This window comes from Heptranchias perlo, chromosome 9 (genome assembly GCF_035084215.1).
Source record: "Heptranchias perlo isolate sHepPer1 chromosome 9, sHepPer1.hap1, whole genome shotgun sequence".
Taxonomy (NCBI): domain Eukaryota; kingdom Metazoa; phylum Chordata; class Chondrichthyes; order Hexanchiformes; family Hexanchidae; genus Heptranchias; species Heptranchias perlo.
The window spans coordinates 5,977,888-5,998,358 of NC_090333.1; the positions used below are offsets into that span (position 1 = coordinate 5,977,888).

The window sequence follows — 20,471 nt, forward strand, 5'->3', positions numbered from 1 at the left end:
AATTCCCTATTGGATTTATTTGTGACTATCTTATAGTTTTGGATTACCTCTAGTTTTCGACTTGCCCACAAATGGAAAATTATGAACATATGAACATACGAGAGCTGGGGTAGGCCATTCGGCTCCTCGAGCCTGCTCTGCTATTTGGTAAGATCATGATTGATCTGATTGTGACCTCAACCCCACTTACCTGTCTACCGACTATAACCTTTGACTCCCTTGTTAATCAGGAGTCTATCTAACTCAGCCTTAGAAACATTCAATGACCCTGCCTCCACCGCTCCCTGGCAAGGGAGTTCGACAGACTCACGACCCTCTGAGAGAAAAAATTCCTCCACACCTCCGTCTTAAATGGGAGACCCATTATTTTTAAACTGGTGGCCCCTAGTTCTAGTATCTCCCACAAAGGGAAACCTCCTCTCATCATCTACCCTTCTAGTCCCCTCAGGATCTCATATGTTTCAATAAGATAACCTCTCGTTCTTCTAAATTCCAGTGTATGCAGGCCCAACTTATCCAACCTTTCCTCAAAAGATAACCCCCTCATCTGAGGAATCAGTCGAGTGAACCTTCTCTGAACTACCTCCAAGCAATTATTTCCTTTCTTAAATAAGAAGACCAAAACTGCACACAGTATTCGAGATGTGGTCTCACCAATGCCCTGTACAACTGTAGCAAAACATCTCTACTTTTATATTCCATTCCCCTTGCAATAAATGACAATATTCCATTTGCCTTCCTAATCACTTGCTGTACCTGCATACTAACTTTTTGTGATTCATGTACTAGGACACTGATTCCTGTGGCACTCGTTACATCTTGCCAATTCATAATTTTAAAGACCTCTATCAGATCACCACTCAGTCTTCCCTTTTCTAGAGAAAAGAGCCCCAGCCTGTTCAGTCTTTCCTGATAGTTATACTCTCTCAGTTCTGATATCATCCTTGTAAATCCTTTTTGCACTTTCTCCAGTACTTCTGTATCTTTTTGTAGTATGGAGACCAGAACTGTGCACAGTACTCTCAGTGTTTTCTAACCAAGGACCTATACATGATTAACATAACTTCTCTGCTGTGAATTATTTTCCTCCAGAAATGAATCCCAATGATTTGTTTGTGCTTTTTACGGCTTTCTTAACCAAGCATTTCTGCTTAAATGCTCCAGGCAAGTACAGAAGATCGGAATAGGGCGACGATGAGGGAAGCGGTGGTTCGGGCACCTAACTTGCAGGAACATGTGAGGGGTGAGGGACTGATGCTTCCAAAGATGTCAATAGCAGTTTGGTCGCATTCCATTAGACCACCCTCCTCCCCAACAAGACATGTTAGACCCTCCATTCCCCGATCTCCCCAATACTGCCAGATCCCAGCAATCCCTGACCATCTCCTGAGTCCTTGCTGGATCCCACAATCTCCCTCCTCAGAATTCTCCCCCTCCCCTACTCCTAGATCAGAAGACTCCCATTCAGTGCTCACGAATCCAGCAAGTTTGGGAGGTGAAAAGTAGAATAAAAATACATCACCAGTCAATCTCCCATGGCAATGGACAAAGAGAGTCCTGACTTGTGTCGTATTCAGACGAAGCAGGATTGGAGTGTGGGGGATAATTCAACCAGGGTGTTCAGATGTAACTCAGTCCCCATTGTGAAATCATGAATTTTGTCCTAATATTTAATATAATACTTTGATCAATTGTAATTTTTATTTAAATGGCAATTTGAGCTGAAAGATGCAAAACAGAGGTGCTACAGTGCCACCACTGGTGGGGAGGATGTAATTACAGTGCATCAAGTTTACGGAGACAGTTCCCATTATAAATGTGGACAGAGGAATTTATAAATGGAAAAAGTTGCAACAAAAGTGTGAAAAACTTGAGAACAGAAAGTAAGGTTTTGTTGACAGGAGGTGTGTGTGGATATAAGATTTTTCACATGCAATAGATGGAATGTAGAATAATTTGCGAGAGCTGTACCGGAGCTGGAGGGGAATTTCAGCACTGTAATGTCAAAAATAGCAATTCAAGGCTGTGCACTGAATGTCCTTTTATGTGGTTTTCAATAATACAGCTTGCATTGGAAGACAGAAGGACATTTGTTTTTTCTGTGATAAAATTAGTTACCTCTCAGGACAACTCGAACTTGATTCGCATGAGCATAACACAAAAGCTCAGGATCGTATGGTCCAAAGGCTGCAATAGTCGTGACCTTAGACCAGTCATAATACTTCCAATCCTTTCCTCCAACATCAAAGACAAAGACCTAGTACAAAATAAAGCAGTCAATTGCAGTAATGAAGGGCAGAAAACTGCCATTTAAAAATAGATATTTTCACAATCGATGGCCCAGATTTTGTTGACAAAATAACGGTGAGGCGAATGGGGCTCGTTTTATTTATGTGTAAATGGTACAGCAACTTCAGGCGAGGGGCAGATACGCAGTTAAACTCAAACATCCACAAGTTGCTGACCGAGTTGGGCTGCTCCGCTGTTAGCTTCACGAAAACAGCATCCAGCTATCTTGCTCAACCTTAAAATGCATTGAACGACGTGAAGTTCATGTATTTGTGCAGGAGATTCAAACTGAACTCGCCATGGAAAGTTACGTCTTTTCCATTCCAGTCCAAGTAACTTTTTAACGACGGTGAATGTGTTCATTATCGGCAATCAAGATCTCTGGCACTGATAATTAACTATTACAAGAGTGGAGTCTCATTCCTTCAGGATTTAATTGCTGTTGGAGATTTTAAAAATGTCAATTTTAAAATTAAAACTTTTTTTCACTTCCCCTTTCACTCACTTCTCAATCCTTGCACTGTTAATTTCACTACCTTCAATCTCATTGGTTAAGGAGATACCCTGTTTCTTGGCCTGTTGACTCAGCTCCCAAATGCCCTGTTTCACTCACTGCCCCGTTATCAGTTCGCACTTTCAGCAACTTGCCACTCAAAAACGTGCAAGGGCAGGTCCAAGTAACGGCAAGCACCGTTAGATGCCCTGTTAGAGCAAAATTTGGCCCATTATCATTTCCCCAGGTTACGGGGTAAGGAACGGCTGGTGAACTGATTCTCAGGTTGCCACCAATGTCGATCTAAATGCAGCCACCAGAAAAAAAGAATATGCTAAAGAGCAACAACCTCTCAGAACTTCCATCTCCACAATAGTGCAGGTGAGAGGAACTGAACAACATGAGGAAACGGAGCTCACATCCCAATACTCCATTCCAAGTGTTGGTGCTCAATACACTTCAAAAGGACAACTTAAACTAAATAAACTCTTTATACAAGGGATTTTAGTGTTCCAGTTTAAAAAATTTTGCATTCAAGGTACCTGGTGTCAAATCAAGCATTTCTACCATGAGACCAGCAAGACTAGATCAGAATATAGTTCCCGAGAAAGAGAAACAGCGCATACTGCACCAGTGTGACATTTTTCCATTTCCCACACCAACCATCCTGTGTTCTCAAATGAGACTGCCTGTTTAGTGCTGCAGTTTAGTTCATCACAGTTTTGTGATTTGGGCCCTTTGAGTTGGACTGAGACTATCAAACATGCATCATCTGAGCTGACACTTTTGTGCAGTAATGAGAGAGTGCTGCATTGTTGGAGGGGTTGACTTTTGGATGAGATGTTAAAGTGGATCTAATAGAACGCTGGCAATATTGAAGAGCAGGGAGTTCTCTTGGTGTCCTGGCCAACAATTATCTCTCAACCAACATCAGCAGAAACACATTAACTGTTCATTCATGCAACTTGCTGTTTGTGGGACCTTGCTCTGCACATATCAGCAGAATTGTATTCCAGCACAATCTGTAACCTCATAGCCCGGCATATTCCACTCTCTACCATTACCAAAAAGCCAGGGGATCAACCCTGATTCATTGAGGAGTGCAGAAGAGCATGTCAGGAGCAGCACCAGGCGTACCTAAAAATGAGGTGCCAACTGGGTGCAGCTGCAACACAGGACTACATGCATGCTAAACAGCGGAAGCAACATGCTATACACATAGATAAGAGATTCCACAACAACCAACGGTTCAGATCAAAGCTCTGCAGTCTTGCCACACCCAGTCGTGAAATGTGGTGGACAATTGAACAACTAACGGGAGGAGGAGGCTCTGTAAACATGCCCATCTTCAATGATGGCGGAGTCCAACACGTGAGTGCAAAAGACAAGGCTGAAGAATTTGCAACCATCTTCAGCAAAAAGTGCCAAGTAGATGATCCATCTCAACCTCCTCCTGACATCCCCACCATCACAGAAGACAGTCTTCAGCCAATTCGATTCACTCCACGTGATATCAAGAAACAGCTGAGTGCATTGCATACATCAAAGGTTATGGGCCCCGGCAACATCCCGACTGTAGTGCTGAAGACTCGTGCTCCAGGACTTGCGACGCCTCCAGCCAAACTGTTCCAGTGCAACTACAACACTGGCATCTATCCAACAATGTGGAAAATTGTCCAGGTATGTCCTGTCCACAAAAAGCAGGACAAATCCAATCCGGCCAATTACTGCCCCATCAGTCTACTCTCAATCATTAGCAAAGTGATGGAAGGTGTCATCGACAATGCTATCAAACGACACTTACTCACCATTAACCTGCTCACCGATGCTCAGTTTGGTTCCCGCCTCCAGACCTCATTACAGCCTAGGTCCAAACATGGACAAAAGAGCTGAATTCCAGAGGTGAGGTGAGAGTGACAGCCCTTGAAATCAAGGCAGTATTTGACCGAGTGTGGCACCAAGGAGCCCGAGTAAAATTGAAGTCAATGGGAATCAGGGGGAAATCTCTCCAGTGGCTAGAGTCATACCTAGCACAAAGGAAGATGGGAGTGCTTGTTGGAGGACAATCATCTCAGCCCCAAGACATTGCTGCAGGAGTTCCTCAGGGCAGTGACCAAGGCCCAACCATCTTCAGCTGCTTCATCAATGATCTTCCCTCCATCATATGGTCAGAAATGGGGATGTTCACTGAATATTGCACAGTGTTCAGTTCCATTCTCAACCCCTCAGATAATGAAGCAGTCCGAGCCCCAATGCAGCAAGACCTGGACAACATCCAGGTTTGGGCTGAATAGTGGCAAGTAACATTCACGCCAGACAAGTGCCAGGCAATGACCACCTCCAACAAGAGAGAGTCTAACCACCTCCCCTTGACATTCAACGGCATTATCATCAACATCCTGGGGGTCACCATTGACCAGAAACTGAACTGGACCAGCCATATAAATTCGGTGGCTACAAGAGCAAGTCAGAGGTTGGGTATTCTGTGGTGATTGACTCACCTCCTGACTCCCAAAACCTTTCCACCATCTACAAGGCACGAGTCAGGAGTGTGATGGAATACTCTCCACTTGCCTGGATGAGTGCAGCTCCAACAACACTCAAGAACTCCACACCATCCAGGACAATGCAGCCCGCTTGATTGGTACCCCATCCACCACCCTAAACATTCACTCCCTTCACCACCGGCGCACAGTGGCTGCAGTGTGTACCATCCACGGGATGCATTGTCGCAACTGTGCAAGGCTTCTTCGACAGCACCTCCCAAACCCGCCACCTCTACCACCTAGAAGGACAAGGGCAGCAGTCACATGGGAACAACACCACCTGCAAGTTCCCCTCCAAGTCACACACCATCCCAACTTGGAATTATATCGCCATTCCTTCATCGTCGCTGGATCAAAATCATGAACTCCCTACCTAACAGCACTGTGGGAGAACCTTCACCACACGGACTGCAGCGGTTCAAGAAGGCGGCTCACCACCACCTTCTCAAGGGCAATTCGGGATGGGCAATAAATGCTGGCATTGCCAGCGACGCCCACATCCCATGAACAAATAAAAAAAAATTGCCGCTGAGTTTGCCGACAACACTTCAAAAAGTGATTCATTTCATGTGAAGTTCTTTGGGACATCCTGAGGACATGAGGTGCGACATAAATTCAAGTTTATTCATTCTTGGAACCAACAGACAGAGGAGACTTTTATCCCACCCATCTGTCAGAAGAATGTTTTTTTGGTGGGAAGGTGGGGGAAGTGGGATAAAAGCAGAATGAACACATCGAGCCTGCAGGTTATATTGGTGGTGCTCTTGTTGCTGCCACACTGCCCACTTAGTAACATTGCTCTGAAGTAAATACTGACCTCATCAATACAGTCAGCAGTTACAGAGTCATTTTGCAACCAATGTATTTTTTAAAGATCTGTTACGTTGTATTCAGTTTAATCGTGGCCAAGGTCCCAGTTTTACAATGAGTGAAAAACTCAACTGTCATTTTTATGACATGAGATTCCAGGATTTTCAATATTCTGTGGAAACCACAAACCGGTGACCTCAACCATGGTATTAGACAGACACACTGCAGGAGTTAGATCACACATCATTTAAGACTCTGCACATTGGAGAAATATATTTAAAAACACATTTTATGGAAGCTGCACTTGTTAAAATATCTTTGCACTTCTCAATACTACTGTTCGTCCTATTTTATACAAACTGTAACTATACCAATATTAACACTTTAACATACGGATTATAATATGATACACTTTGCATTTCAACAATAATTGGACGTTCCCCCCCCCGACTCTACCCCCATCCCAATAGCTCCACCTGTCCCTCACCCCGACCCACACCCCTCAGACTGTTCCGAACACCCACCCACGACCCACGAACACCCACCCCCGGCCCCCGAACACCATCCCCCAGCCCATGAACACCCACCCCCAGCCCCCGAACACCCACCCCCGGCCCCCAAACACCCACCCACGACCCACGAACATCCACCCCCGGCCACGAACACCCACCCCCGGCCCCCAAACATCCACCCACGACCCACGAACACCCACCCCCGGCCCCCAAACACCCACCCACGACCCACGAACATCCACCACCAGCCCACGAACACCCACCCCCGGCCCCCGAACACCCACCTCGAACTCATGCTCCACGGTCACGGGTTCGCACAGAATCCGATCCGAACATGGACAGCCGGACCCAGAGCCGCAGCAGACCCACAGCACGAGCACGACCAGGGCCTGCACCAATTCCAAACTCCAGCGCATCCTCTCCGCCTGAGCTCTGCCCGATATGAAGATCCACCAGATGCAGCAAGATCATTTATTTACATCCACCCGGATGTGACTGATGATGACACCTCCTGAGTCTCTCTCTCTCTCTCTCTCTGTGTTGGTGGATGTGGCAATCGTGAAATGTTGAAACAATCTTCATACTCTGAAATGCAACATTTACAGGGACGTTCTCTTCTCCCCCTTCCTCCAAATCTTGGCCAACAGCAAACAGAGAAACTAATAAAGGAAAAAGAATGAACTTGCATTTTTTAGCGCCTTTCATGACCTCAGAATGTCTCAAAGTGCTTCATCCCTCTCCATGACCACAGTTTGAGGCTGAACCAGACCGTTTGCAAACTTGGAGTCCTATTTGACCCTGAGATGAGCTTCTGACCACAAATCCTCTCCATCACCAAGACTGCCTACATCCACCTCCATAACGTTGCCTTCTCCAACCCTGCCTCAGCTCATCTGCTGCTGAAATCCTCATCCATGCCTTTGATACCTCAAGAATTGACTATTCCAATGCTCCCCCACCGGCCTCTCATCTTCCACCCTCCAAAACCTTGAGCTCATCCAGAACTCTGCTGCCCGTATCCTAACTCACACCAATTCCCATTCACCAATCACACCTGTGCTCGCTGACCTACATTGGTTCCCAGTCCACCGACACCTCGAATTTAAAATCTATCCCTCAACCAACAACGAAATGTAAACCAGATTATTTGGTCATTAATTTTATTGCTGTTTGCGGGATCTTACTGTGCGCGAATTGGCTGCCGCGTTTCTAACCTTTACAATCATCCTTGTTTCAAATCCCACCATGGCCTCTCCCCTCCCTATCTCTGCAAATGCCTCCAGCTATACAACCCTCCGACAACTCTGCGTTCCTCCAATTCTGGACTCTTGCGCATCGCCGATTTTAATCGCTCCACCACTGGCGGCCATGCCTTCAGCTGCCTCGGCCTGAAGCTCTGGAATTCCCTCCCTCAGCCTTTTTGCCTCTCTCCCTCTCTCTCCTCCTTGAAGACACTCCAGCGAGTGACTCACCTTCTGACTCCCCAAAGCCTTTCCACCATCTACAAGACACGAGTCAGGAGTGTGATGGCATAATCTCCACTTGCCTGGATGAGTGTAGCTCCAACAACACTCAAGAAGCTCGACACCATCCAGGACACAGCAACCTGTTTGACTGCCACCCCATCCACCACCCTAAACATTCACTCCCTTCATCACTGTGGCTGCAGTATGTACCATCTACAGGATGCACTGCAGCAACTCACCAAGGCTTCATCGACATCACCTCCCAAACCCGCGAACTCTACCACCTAGAAGGACAAGGGCATCAGGCACATGGGAACAACACCACCTGCACGTTCCCCTTCAAGTCACACACCATCCCGACTTGGAAATATATCACCGTGCCGTCATCGTCGCTGGGTCAAAATCCTGGAACTTCCCACCTGACAGCACTGTGGGAGTACCTTCACCACACGGACTGCAGCGGTTCAAGAAGGCGGCTCACCACCACCTTCTCAAGGGCAATTAGGGATGGGCAATAAATGCTGACCTTGCCAGCGACGCCCACACCGAACGAACGAATCAAAAAAACTACCTCATTGACCGAGCTTTTAGTTCCCTGTCCTAATATCTCCTTATGTGGCTATATCTCAAATTTTGTTTGATAATCGCTCTTGTGAAACGTCCTGGGATGTTTTACTACATTAAAGGCGCTATACAAATGCAAGTTGTTATTGTTGTTCACAGCCAATGAAGTACTCTTGAAGCATAATCACTGTTGTAAAGGTGGGAAAAGCGACAGCCAATTTGCACACGGTCAGCTCGCGCAAACAGCAATAAAATAAATGACCAGATAATCTGGTTTTTGTTTCGGTGTTGGTTGAGGGATCGAATTTGACCAGGACTCATTTATAACTGGTTATTTATCTCATTTTCTGTTTTTTGGACCTCAGCGGTGAACAAAATAGGTGGCCGAAATTTTGCCGACAAAAAGACAGTGACTCCACTTCAAAAAGTTATTCATTGGCTGCAAATTGACTTGAGATGTCCTGAGGGCATGAAAGGTGCTATATAAATGCAAGTTCTTTCTTGAAGGTATTTTGCTTTATTTTAACTCAGGCACTAACTCCCACAAAATAAGTGGGTTAATATCACAGTTGACTGATGCTCAGAGGAATTCAAGACAAATGTGACGCAGTCGTACAATGTTATCAAATTTAATGTACACACAAGATAATTACGAGGGAGGCCACTCGGCCCATCCAGAAAACTCCCAAATCCCCACCCCATTGTTGCATTCAGTTGCTATTTAAATGATTCCTCGGATTTTCGTCCCATCGACCGGATCTGGGAATTCATTCCATCTGTTGATCACTCTTTGAACTCCCTGATATCAGTGGTAAATTTCCCTTTTACTTTACCTTTCATCACTAAGACTGCAGATATGCTGCAGCTGCCAGTCTCTGCCGAGTGCGGTACAGAGTCGCCAGACCAAAGTTACACTGATATCAGCTGTAAAGGAGTACTGTGCATGTCTGGATGGATGCTGGTGCAGAGCTCCACTTTCTCCCAGTTAATTTTTAATGATAGGGAGGGAGTGAATGGGAGTGTTTGCTTCCTCCTAAAATTAAAAAGATTCCACAGAATGTTTAAAAAGATCTCGGATGTTTCAAAATGCTGTTTTGCATCAGGTGGAAATGATAGCAGCCGGTACAAACTCAAGCTGGTGCGGAACAGATTCCTGGACTAAGGTAGAGAGGAACGGGCAGGGTCTCACTTTACCGGTACGAACTTAAGCTGGTGCAGGACAGACTCCTGGATAGAGGGAGAGGGGAACGGAGGGTCGTTGCTTTACTTGATTTTAGTACCGTTGGGAGTCAGATTGCTGCCCTGACATCTGTTACTTCTGTGGAATTTGCTCCCACAAGGAGTAGTTGGGGCAAAGTCAGCTGTGAGGAGGGCACAAAAAGGGATATAGAGAGGTTAAGTGAGTGGGCAAGAAGGTGGCAGATGGATTATAATGTGGAGAAATGTGAGGTTATTCACTTTGGTCGGAAGAATAGAAAAACAGAAAATTTTTAAATGGAGAGAAACTATTAAATGTTGGTGTTCAGAGAGAATTGGGTGTCCTGGTATACAAAACACAGGAAGTTAACATGCCGGTACAACAAGCAATTAGGAAGACAAATGGTATGTTGGCCTTTATTGCAAAGGGGGTTGGAGTCCAAGAGTGAGGAAGTCTTGCTACAATTGTACAGGGGCTTATGGAGACCACACCTGGAATACTGTGTGCAGTTTTGGCCTCCTGACCTAAGGAAGGATATACTTGCCCTGGGGATGGTGCAGCGAAGGTTCACTAGATTGATTCCTGGGATGAGAGGGTTGTCCAATGAAGAGAGATTGAGTACAATGGGCCGATACTCTCTGGAGTTTCGAGGAATGAGAGATGATCTCATTGAAAAATATAAGATTCTGAGAGGGCTTGACAAGGTAAATGCCAAAAGGCTGCTTCCACTGGCTGAAGAGTCCAGAGCTAGAGGGCACAATATAGGAACATAGGAACAGGAGTAGGCCATTCAGCCCCTCATGCTTGCTCCACAATTTGATAAGATCATGGCTGATCTGTGATCCAGCTTCAGAGACCTGCCTTTGGACCATATCCCTTAATACCTTTGGTTGACAAAAAGCTATCCATCTCACATTTACATTTAGCAATTGAGCTAGTATCAATTGCCGTTTGTGGAAGAGAGTTCCAAACTTCTACGACCCTTTGTGTGTCGAAATGTTTTCCAATCTCACTCCTGAAAGGTCTGGCTCTGATATCAGGATAAAGGGTCAGCCATTTCGGACTGAGATGAGGAGCAATTTCTTCACTCTGAGGGTTGTGAATCTTTGGATTTCTCTACCCCAGAGGACTGTGGATGCTCAGTCGTTGAGTACATTCAAGGCTGATATGGATAGATTTTTGGAATCTAGGGGAATCAAGGGATATGGGGATCGGGCGGGAAAGTGGAGTTGAGGTCGAAGATCAGCCATGATCTTATTGAATGGCGGAGCAGGATCGAGGGGCCGTCTGGCCTAGTCCTGCTCCTATTTCTTATGTTCTTATGTTCAAATAGCATAGATGCATTTAAGGGGAAGCTGGATCAACGCATGGGGGAGAAAGCACGAGAAAGATATACTGATAGGGTTAGATGAAGAGGGGTGCGAGGAGGCAGAGATCATTTGGGCCGAATGGCCTGTTTCTGTGCTGTACATTCTCTGTTTGTCATTCTATGTAAAACCTTGTTAATATGCAACTGAAAGTGGTTCACGTTGTTACAAAATGGCAACAGATACTGAATCCACAGTTTCCGGGTATATTTTGTATCGAGCATAATGAATGAAATGTTTGTGAAAAACTCCAATGACGGCAGCAGATAAGAGCTCGAATTATTGGCCGCTCAAGACCTTGAGCCACGTGAGTAAGTCCCTCTCGTCCCCCCTCCCCTTTCACTCCCTTAGTGACCTCATCAACCATCAAACCAATAGTTCCACACGACGGCCATCAAGTGATGGTGTGAACAGTTTTTATTTGAAGGCCTCAGCCTGTCTCCAAAGCCTGGACATATCCTTCTCCCTCATATACTTCTGCAGCTTCCCCTTAAATGCATCTGTGTCATTTGCATCAGCCACTCCATGTGGTTGCAAGTTCCACATTCTTATCACTCACTGACGAAAGAAGTTTTTCCTGAATTCCCTATTGGATTTATTTGTGACTATCTTATAGTTTTGGATTACCTCTAGTTTTCGACTTGCCCACAAATGGAAAATTATGAACATATGAACATACGAGAGCTGGGGTAGGCCATTCGGCTCCTCGAGCCTGCTCTGCTATTTGGTAAGATCATGATTGATCTGATTGTGACCTCAACCCCACTTACCTGTCTACCGACTATAACCTTTGACTCCCTTGTTAATCAGGAGTCTATCTAACTCAGCCTTAGAAACATTCAATGACCCTGCCTCCACCGCTCCCTGGCAAGGGAGTTCGACAGACTCACGACCCTCTGAGAGAAAAAATTCCTCCACACCTCCGTCTTAAATGGGAGACCCATTATTTTTAAACTGGTGGCCCCTAGTTCTAGTATCTCCCACAAAGGGAAACCTCCTCTCATCATCTACCCTTCTAGTCCCCTCAGGATCTCATATGTTTCAATAAGATAACCTCTCGTTCTTCTAAATTCCAGTGTATGCAGGCCCAACTTATCCAACCTTTCCTCAAAAGATAACCCCCTCATCTGAGGAATCAGTCGAGTGAACCTTCTCTGAACTACCTCCAAGCAATTATTTCCTTTCTTAAATAAGAAGACCAAAACTGCACACAGTATTCGAGATGTGGTCTCACCAATGCCCTGTACAACTGTAGCAAAACATCTCTACTTTTATATTCCATTCCCCTTGCAATAAATGACAATATTCCATTTGCCTTCCTAATCACTTGCTGTACCTGCATACTAACTTTTTGTGATTCATGTACTAGGACACTGATTCCTGTGGCACTCGTTACATCTTGCCAATTCATAATTTTAAAGACCTCTATCAGATCACCACTCAGTCTTCCCTTTTCTAGAGAAAAGAGCCCCAGCCTGTTCAGTCTTTCCTGATAGTTATACTCTCTCAGTTCTGATATCATCCTTGTAAATCCTTTTTGCACTTTCTCCAGTACTTCTGTATCTTTTTGTAGTATGGAGACCAGAACTGTGCACAGTACTCTCAGTGTTTTCTAACCAAGGACCTATACATGATTAACATAACTTCTCTGCTGTGAATTATTTTCCTCCAGAAATGAATCCCAATGATTTGTTTGTGCTTTTTACGGCTTTCTTAACCAAGCATTTCTGCTTAAATGCTCCAGGCAAGTACAGAAGATCGGAATAGGGCGACGATGAGGGAAGCGGTGGTTCGGGCACCTAACTTGCAGGAACATGTGAGGGGTGAGGGACTGATGCTTCCAAAGATGTCAATAGCAGTTTGGTCGCATTCCATTAGACCACCCTCCTCCCCAACAAGACATGTTAGACCCTCCATTCCCCGATCTCCCCAATACTGCCAGATCCCAGCAATCCCTGACCATCTCCTGAGTCCTTGCTGGATCCCACAATCTCCCTCCTCAGAATTCTCCCCCTCCCCTACTCCTAGATCAGAAGACTCCCATTCAGTGCTCACGAATCCAGCAAGTTTGGGAGGTGAAAAGTAGAATAAAAATACATCACCAGTCAATCTCCCATGGCAATGGACAAAGAGAGTCCTGACTTGTGTCGTATTCAGACGAAGCAGGATTGGAGTGTGGGGGATAATTCAACCAGGGTGTTCAGATGTAACTCAGTCCCCATTGTGAAATCATGAATTTTGTCCTAATATTTAATATAATACTTTGATCAATTGTAATTTTTATTTAAATGGCAATTTGAGCTGAAAGATGCAAAACAGAGGTGCTACAGTGCCACCACTGGTGGGGAGGATGTAATTACAGTGCATCAAGTTTACGGAGACAGTTCCCATTATAAATGTGGACAGAGGAATTTATAAATGGAAAAAGTTGCAACAAAAGTGTGAAAAACTTGAGAACAGAAAGTAAGGTTTTGTTGACAGGAGGTGTGTGTGGATATAAGATTTTTCACATGCAATAGATGGAATGTAGAATAATTTGCGAGAGCTGTACCGGAGCTGGAGGGGAATTTCAGCACTGTAATGTCAAAAATAGCAATTCAAGGCTGTGCACTGAATGTCCTTTTATGTGGTTTTCAATAATACAGCTTGCATTGGAAGACAGAAGGACATTTGTTTTTTCTGTGATAAAATTAGTTACCTCTCAGGACAACTCGAACTTGATTCGCATGAGCATAACACAAAAGCTCAGGATCGTATGGTCCAAAGGCTGCAATAGTCGTGACCTTAGACCAGTCATAATACTTCCAATCCTTTCCTCCAACATCAAAGACAAAGACCTAGTACAAAATAAAGCAGTCAATTGCAGTAATGAAGGGCAGAAAACTGCCATTTAAAAATAGATATTTTCACAATCGATGGCCCAGATTTTGTTGACAAAATAACGGTGAGGCGAATGGGGCTCGTTTTATTTATGTGTAAATGGTACAGCAACTTCAGGCGAGGGGCAGATACGCAGTTAAACTCAAACATCCACAAGTTGCTGACCGAGTTGGGCTGCTCCGCTGTTAGCTTCACGAAAACAGCATCCAGCTATCTTGCTCAACCTTAAAATGCATTGAACGACGTGAAGTTCATGTATTTGTGCAGGAGATTCAAACTGAACTCGCCATGGAAAGTTACGTCTTTTCCATTCCAGTCCAAGTAACTTTTTAACGACGGTGAATGTGTTCATTATCGGCAATCAAGATCTCTGGCACTGATAATTAACTATTACAAGAGTGGAGTCTCATTCCTTCAGGATTTAATTGCTGTTGGAGATTTTAAAAATGTCAATTTTAAAATTAAAACTTTTTTTCACTTCCCCTTTCACTCACTTCTCAATCCTTGCACTGTTAATTTCACTACCTTCAATCTCATTGGTTAAGGAGATACCCTGTTTCTTGGCCTGTTGACTCAGCTCCCAAATGCCCTGTTTCACTCACTGCCCCGTTATCAGTTCGCACTTTCAGCAACTTGCCACTCAAAAACGTGCAAGGGCAGGTCCAAGTAACGGCAAGCACCGTTAGATGCCCTGTTAGAGCAAAATTTGGCCCATTATCATTTCCCCAGGTTACGGGGTAAGGAACGGCTGGTGAACTGATTCTCAGGTTGCCACCAATGTCGATCTAAATGCAGCCACCAGAAAAAAAGAATATGCTAAAGAGCAACAACCTCTCAGAACTTCCATCTCCACAATAGTGCAGGTGAGAGGAACTGAACAACATGAGGAAACGGAGCTCACATCCCAATACTCCATTCCAAGTGTTGGTGCTCAATACACTTCAAAAGGACAACTTAAACTAAATAAACTCTTTATACAAGGGATTTTAGTGTTCCAGTTTAAAAAATTTTGCATTCAAGGTACCTGGTGTCAAATCAAGCATTTCTACCATGAGACCAGCAAGACTAGATCAGAATATAGTTCCCGAGAAAGAGAAACAGCGCATACTGCACCAGTGTGACATTTTTCCATTTCCCACACCAACCATCCTGTGTTCTCAAATGAGACTGCCTGTTTAGTGCTGCAGTTTAGTTCATCACAGTTTTGTGATTTGGGCCCTTTGAGTTGGACTGAGACTATCAAACATGCATCATCTGAGCTGACACTTTTGTGCAGTAATGAGAGAGTGCTGCATTGTTGGAGGGGTTGACTTTTGGATGAGATGTTAAAGTGGATCTAATAGAACGCTGGCAATATTGAAGAGCAGGGAGTTCTCTTGGTGTCCTGGCCAACAATTATCTCTCAACCAACATCAGCAGAAACACATTAACTGTTCATTCATGCAACTTGCTGTTTGTGGGACCTTGCTCTGCACATATCAGCAGAATTGTATTCCAGCACAATCTGTAACCTCATAGCCCGGCATATTCCACTCTCTACCATTACCAAAAAGCCAGGGGATCAACCCTGATTCATTGAGGAGTGCAGAAGAGCATGTCAGGAGCAGCACCAGGCGTACCTAAAAATGAGGTGCCAACTGGGTGCAGCTGCAACACAGGACTACATGCATGCTAAACAGCGGAAGCAACATGCTATACACATAGATAAGAGATTCCACAACAACCAACGGTTCAGATCAAAGCTCTGCAGTCTTGCCACACCCAGTCGTGAAATGTGGTGGACAATTGAACAACTAACGGGAGGAGGAGGCTCTGTAAACATGCCCATCTTCAATGATGGCGGAGTCCAACACGTGAGTGCAAAAGACAAGGCTGAAGAATTTGCAACCATCTTCAGCAAAAAGTGCCAAGTAGATGATCCATCTCAACCTCCTCCTGACATCCCCACCATCACAGAAGACAGTCTTCAGCCAATTCGATTCACTCCACGTGATATCAAGAAACAGCTGAGTGCATTGCATACATCAAAGGTTATGGGCCCCGGCAACATCCCGACTGTAGTGCTGAAGACTCGTGCTCCAGGACTCGCGACGCCTCCAGCCAAACTGTTCCAGTGCAACGACAACACTGGCATCTATCCAACAATGTGGAAAATTGTCCAGGTATGTCCTGTCCACAAAAAGCAGGACAAATCCAATCCGGCCAATTACTGCCCCATCAGTCTACTCTCAATCATTAGCAAAGTGATGGAAGGTGTCATCGACAATGCTATCAAACGACACTTACTCACCATTAACCTGCTCACCGATGCTCAGTTTGGTTCCCGCCTCCAGACCTCATTACAGCCTAGGTCCAAACATGGACAAAAGAGCTGAATTCCAGAGGTGAGGTGAGAGTGACAGCCCTTGAAATCAAGGCAGTATTTGACCGAGTGTGGCACCAAGGAGCCCGAGTAAAATTGAAGTCAATGGGAATCAGGGGGAAATCTCTCCAGTGGCTAGAGTCATACCTAGCACAAAGGAAGATGGGAGTGCTTGTTGGAGGACAATCATCTCAGCCCCAAGACATTGCTGCAGGAGTTCCTCAGGGCAGTGACCAAGGCCCAACCATCTTCAGCTGCTTCATCAATGATCTTCCCTCCATCATATGGTCAGAAATGGGGATGTTCACTGAATATTGCACAGTGTTCAGTTCCATTCTCAACCCCTCAGATAATGAAGCAGTCCGAGCCCCAATGCAGCAAGACCTGGACAACATCCAGGTTTGGGCTGAATAGTGGCAAGTAACATTCACGCCAGACAAGTGCCAGGCAATGACCACCTCCAACAAGAGAGAGTCTAACCACCTCCCCTTGACATTCAACGGCATTATCATCAACATCCTGGGGGTCACCATTGACCAGAAACTGAACTGGACCAGCCATATAAATTCGGTGGCTACAAGAGCAAGTCAGAGGTTGGGTATTCTGTGGTGATTGACTCACCTCCTGACTCCCAAAACCTTTCCACCATCTACAAGGCACGAGTCAGGAGTGTGATGGAATACTCTCCACTTGCCTGGATGAGTGCAGCTCCAACAACACTCAAGAACTCCACACCATCCAGGACAATGCAGCCCGCTTGATTGGTACCCCATCCACCACCCTAAACATTCACTCCCTTCACCACCGGCGCACAGTGGCTGCAGTGTGTACCATCCACGGGATGCATTGTCGCAACTGTGCAAGGCTTCTTCGACAGCACCTCCCAAACCCGCCACCTCTACCACCTAGAAGGACAAGGGCAGCAGTCACATGGGAACAACACCACCTGCAAGTTCCCCTCCAAGTCACACACCATCCCAACTTGGAATTATATCGCCATTCCTTCATCGTCGCTGGATCAAAATCATGAACTCCCTACCTAACAGCACTGTGGGAGAACCTTCACCACACGGACTGCAGCGGTTCAAGAAGGCGGCTCACCACCACCTTCTCAAGGGCAATTCGGGATGGGCAATAAATGCTGGCATTGCCAGCGACGCCCACATCCCATGAACAAATAAAAAAAAATTGCCGCTGAGTTTGCCGACAACACTTCAAAAAGTGATTCATTTCATGTGAAGTTCTTTGGGACATCCTGAGGACATGAGGTGCGACATAAATTCAAGTTTATTCATTCTTGGAACCAACAGACAGAGGAGACTTTTATCCCACCCATCTGTCAGAAGAATGTTTTTTTGGTGGGAAGGTGGGGGAAGTGGGATAAAAGCAGAATGAACACATCGAGCCTGCAGGTTATATTGGTGGTGCTCTTGTTGCTGCCACACTGCCCACTTAGTAACATTGCTCTGAAGTAAATACTGACCTCATCAATACAGTCAGCAGTTACAGAGTCATTTTGCAACCAATGTATTTTTTAAAGATCTGTTACGTTGTATTCAGTTTAATCGTGGCCAAGGTCCCAGTTTTACAATGAGTGAAAAAGTCAAATGTCATTTTTATGACATGAGATTCCAGGATTTTCAATATTCTGTGGAAACCACAAACCGGTGACCTTAACCATGGTATTAGACAGACACACTGCAGGAGTTAGATCACACATCATTTAAGACTCTGCACATTGGAGAAATATATTTAAAAACACATTTTATGGAAGCTGCACTTGTTAAAATATCTTTGCACTTCTCAATACTACTGTTCGTCCTATTTTATACAAACTGTAACTATACCAATATTAACACTTTAACATACGGATTATAATATGATACACTTTGCATTTCAACAATAATTGGACGTTCCCCCCCCCGACTCTACCCCCATCCCAAGAGCTCCACCTGTCCCTCACCCTGACCCACACCCCTCAGACTGTTCCGAACACCCACCCACGACCCACGAACACCCACCCCCGGCCCCCGAACACCATCCCCCAGCCCATGAACACCCACCCCCAGCCCCCGAACACCCACCCCCGGCCCCCAAACACCCACCCACGACCCACGAACATCCACCCCCGGCCACGAACACCCACCCCCGGCCCCCAAACATCCACCCACGACCCACGAACACCCACCCCCGGCCCCCAAACACCCACCCACGACCCACGAACATCCACCACCAGCCCACGAACACCCACCCCCGGCCCCCGAACACCCACCTCGAACTCATGCTCCACGGTCACGGGTTCGCACAGAATCCGATCCGAACATGGACAGCCGGACCCAGAGCCGCAGCAGACCCACAGCACGAGCACGACCAGGGCCTGCACCAATTCCAAACTCCAGCGCATCCTCTCCGCCTGAGCTCTGCCCGATATGAAGATCCACCAGATGCAGCAAGATCATTTATTTACATCCACCCGGATGTGACTGATGATGACACCTCCTGAGTCTCTCTCTCTCTCTCTCTCTGTGTTGGTGGATGTGGCAATCGTGAAATGTTGAAACAATCTTCATACTCTGAAATGCAACATTTACAGGGACGTTCTCTTCTCCCCCTTCCTCCAAATCTTGGCCAACAGCAAACAGAGAAACTAATAAAGGAAAAAGAATGAACTTGCATTTTTTAGCGCCTTTCATGACCTCAGAATGTCTCAAAGTGCTTCATCCCTCTCCATGACCACAGTTTGAGGCTGAACCAGACCGTTTGCAAACTTGGAGTCCTATTTGACCCTGAGATGAGCTTCTGACCACAAATCCTCTCCATCACCAAGACTGCCTACATCCACCTCCATAACGTTGCCTTCTCCAACCCTGCCTCAGCTCATCTGCTGCTGAAATCCTCATCCATGCCTTTGATACCTCAAGAATTGACTATTCCAATGCTCCCCCACCGGCCTCTCATCTTCCACCCTCCAAAACCTTGAGCTCATCCAGAACTCTGCTGCCCGTATCCTAACTCACACCAATTCCCATTCACCAATCACACCTGTGCTCGCTGACCTACATTGGTTCCCAGTCCACCGACACCTCGAATTTAAAATCTATCCCTCAACCAACAACGAAATGTAAACCAGATTATTTGGTCATTAATTTTATTGCTGTTTGCGGGATCTTACTGTGCGCGAATTGGCTGCCGCGTTTCTAACCTTTACAATCATCCTTGTTTCAAATCCCACCATGGCCTCTCCCCTCCCTATCTCTGCAAATGCCTCCAGCTATACAACCCTCCGACAACTCTGCGTTCCTCCAATTCTGGACTCTTGCGCATCGCCGATTTTAATCGCTCCACCACTGGCGGCCATGCCTTCAGCTGCCTCGGCCTGAAGCTCTGGAATTCCCTCCCTCAGCCTTTTTGCCTCTCTCCCTCTCTCTCCTCCTTGAAGACACTCCAGCGAGTGACTCACCTTCTGACTCCCCAAAGCCTTTCCACCATCTACAAGACACGAGTCAGGAGTGTGATGGCATAATCTCCACTTGCCTGGATGAGTGTAGCTCCAACAACACTCAAGAAGCTCGACACCATCCAGGACACAGCAACCTGTTTGACTGCCACCCCATCCACCACCCTAAACATTCACTCCCTTCATCACTGTGGCTGCAGTATGTACCATCTACAGGATGCACTGCAGCAACTCACCAAGGCTTCATCGACATCACCTCCCAAACCCGCGAACTCTACCACCTAGAAGGACAAGGGCATCAGGCACATGGGAACAACACCACCTGCACGTTCCCCTTCAAGTCACACACCATCCCGACTTGGAAATATATCACCGTGCCGTCATCGTCGCTGGGTCAAAATCCTGGAACTTCCCACCTGACAGCACTGTGGGAGTACCTTCACCACACGGACTGCAGCGGTTCAAGAAGGCGGCTCACCACCACCTTCTCAAGGGCAATTAGGGATGGGCAATAAATGCTGACCTTG

The 20,471-nt window shown here is 46.0% G+C and overlaps 1 protein-coding gene across 1 annotated transcript in view; it reads right to left on the reverse strand.

Annotated features, from left to right (window-relative positions):
- LOC137325606 (di-N-acetylchitobiase-like) overlaps positions 1-18,891 on the reverse strand; it is a 33,284-nt gene extending 14,393 nt beyond the window's left edge. Inside the window, exons 1-6 of the mRNA XM_067990872.1 lie at positions 18,697-18,891; positions 14,728-14,910; positions 13,944-14,082; positions 9,948-10,041; positions 6,935-7,082; positions 2,119-2,257 (exon numbers count right to left, since the gene is read on the reverse strand). Of these exons, the coding sequence (XP_067846973.1) occupies positions 2,119-2,257; positions 6,935-7,082; positions 9,948-10,041; positions 13,944-14,082; positions 14,728-14,910; positions 18,697-18,891 (898 nt within the window). The remainder of the gene's footprint in view (positions 1-2,118; positions 2,258-6,934; positions 7,083-9,947; positions 10,042-13,943; positions 14,083-14,727; positions 14,911-18,696) is intronic.
- Positions 18,892-20,471: the final 1,580 nt, after the last annotated feature.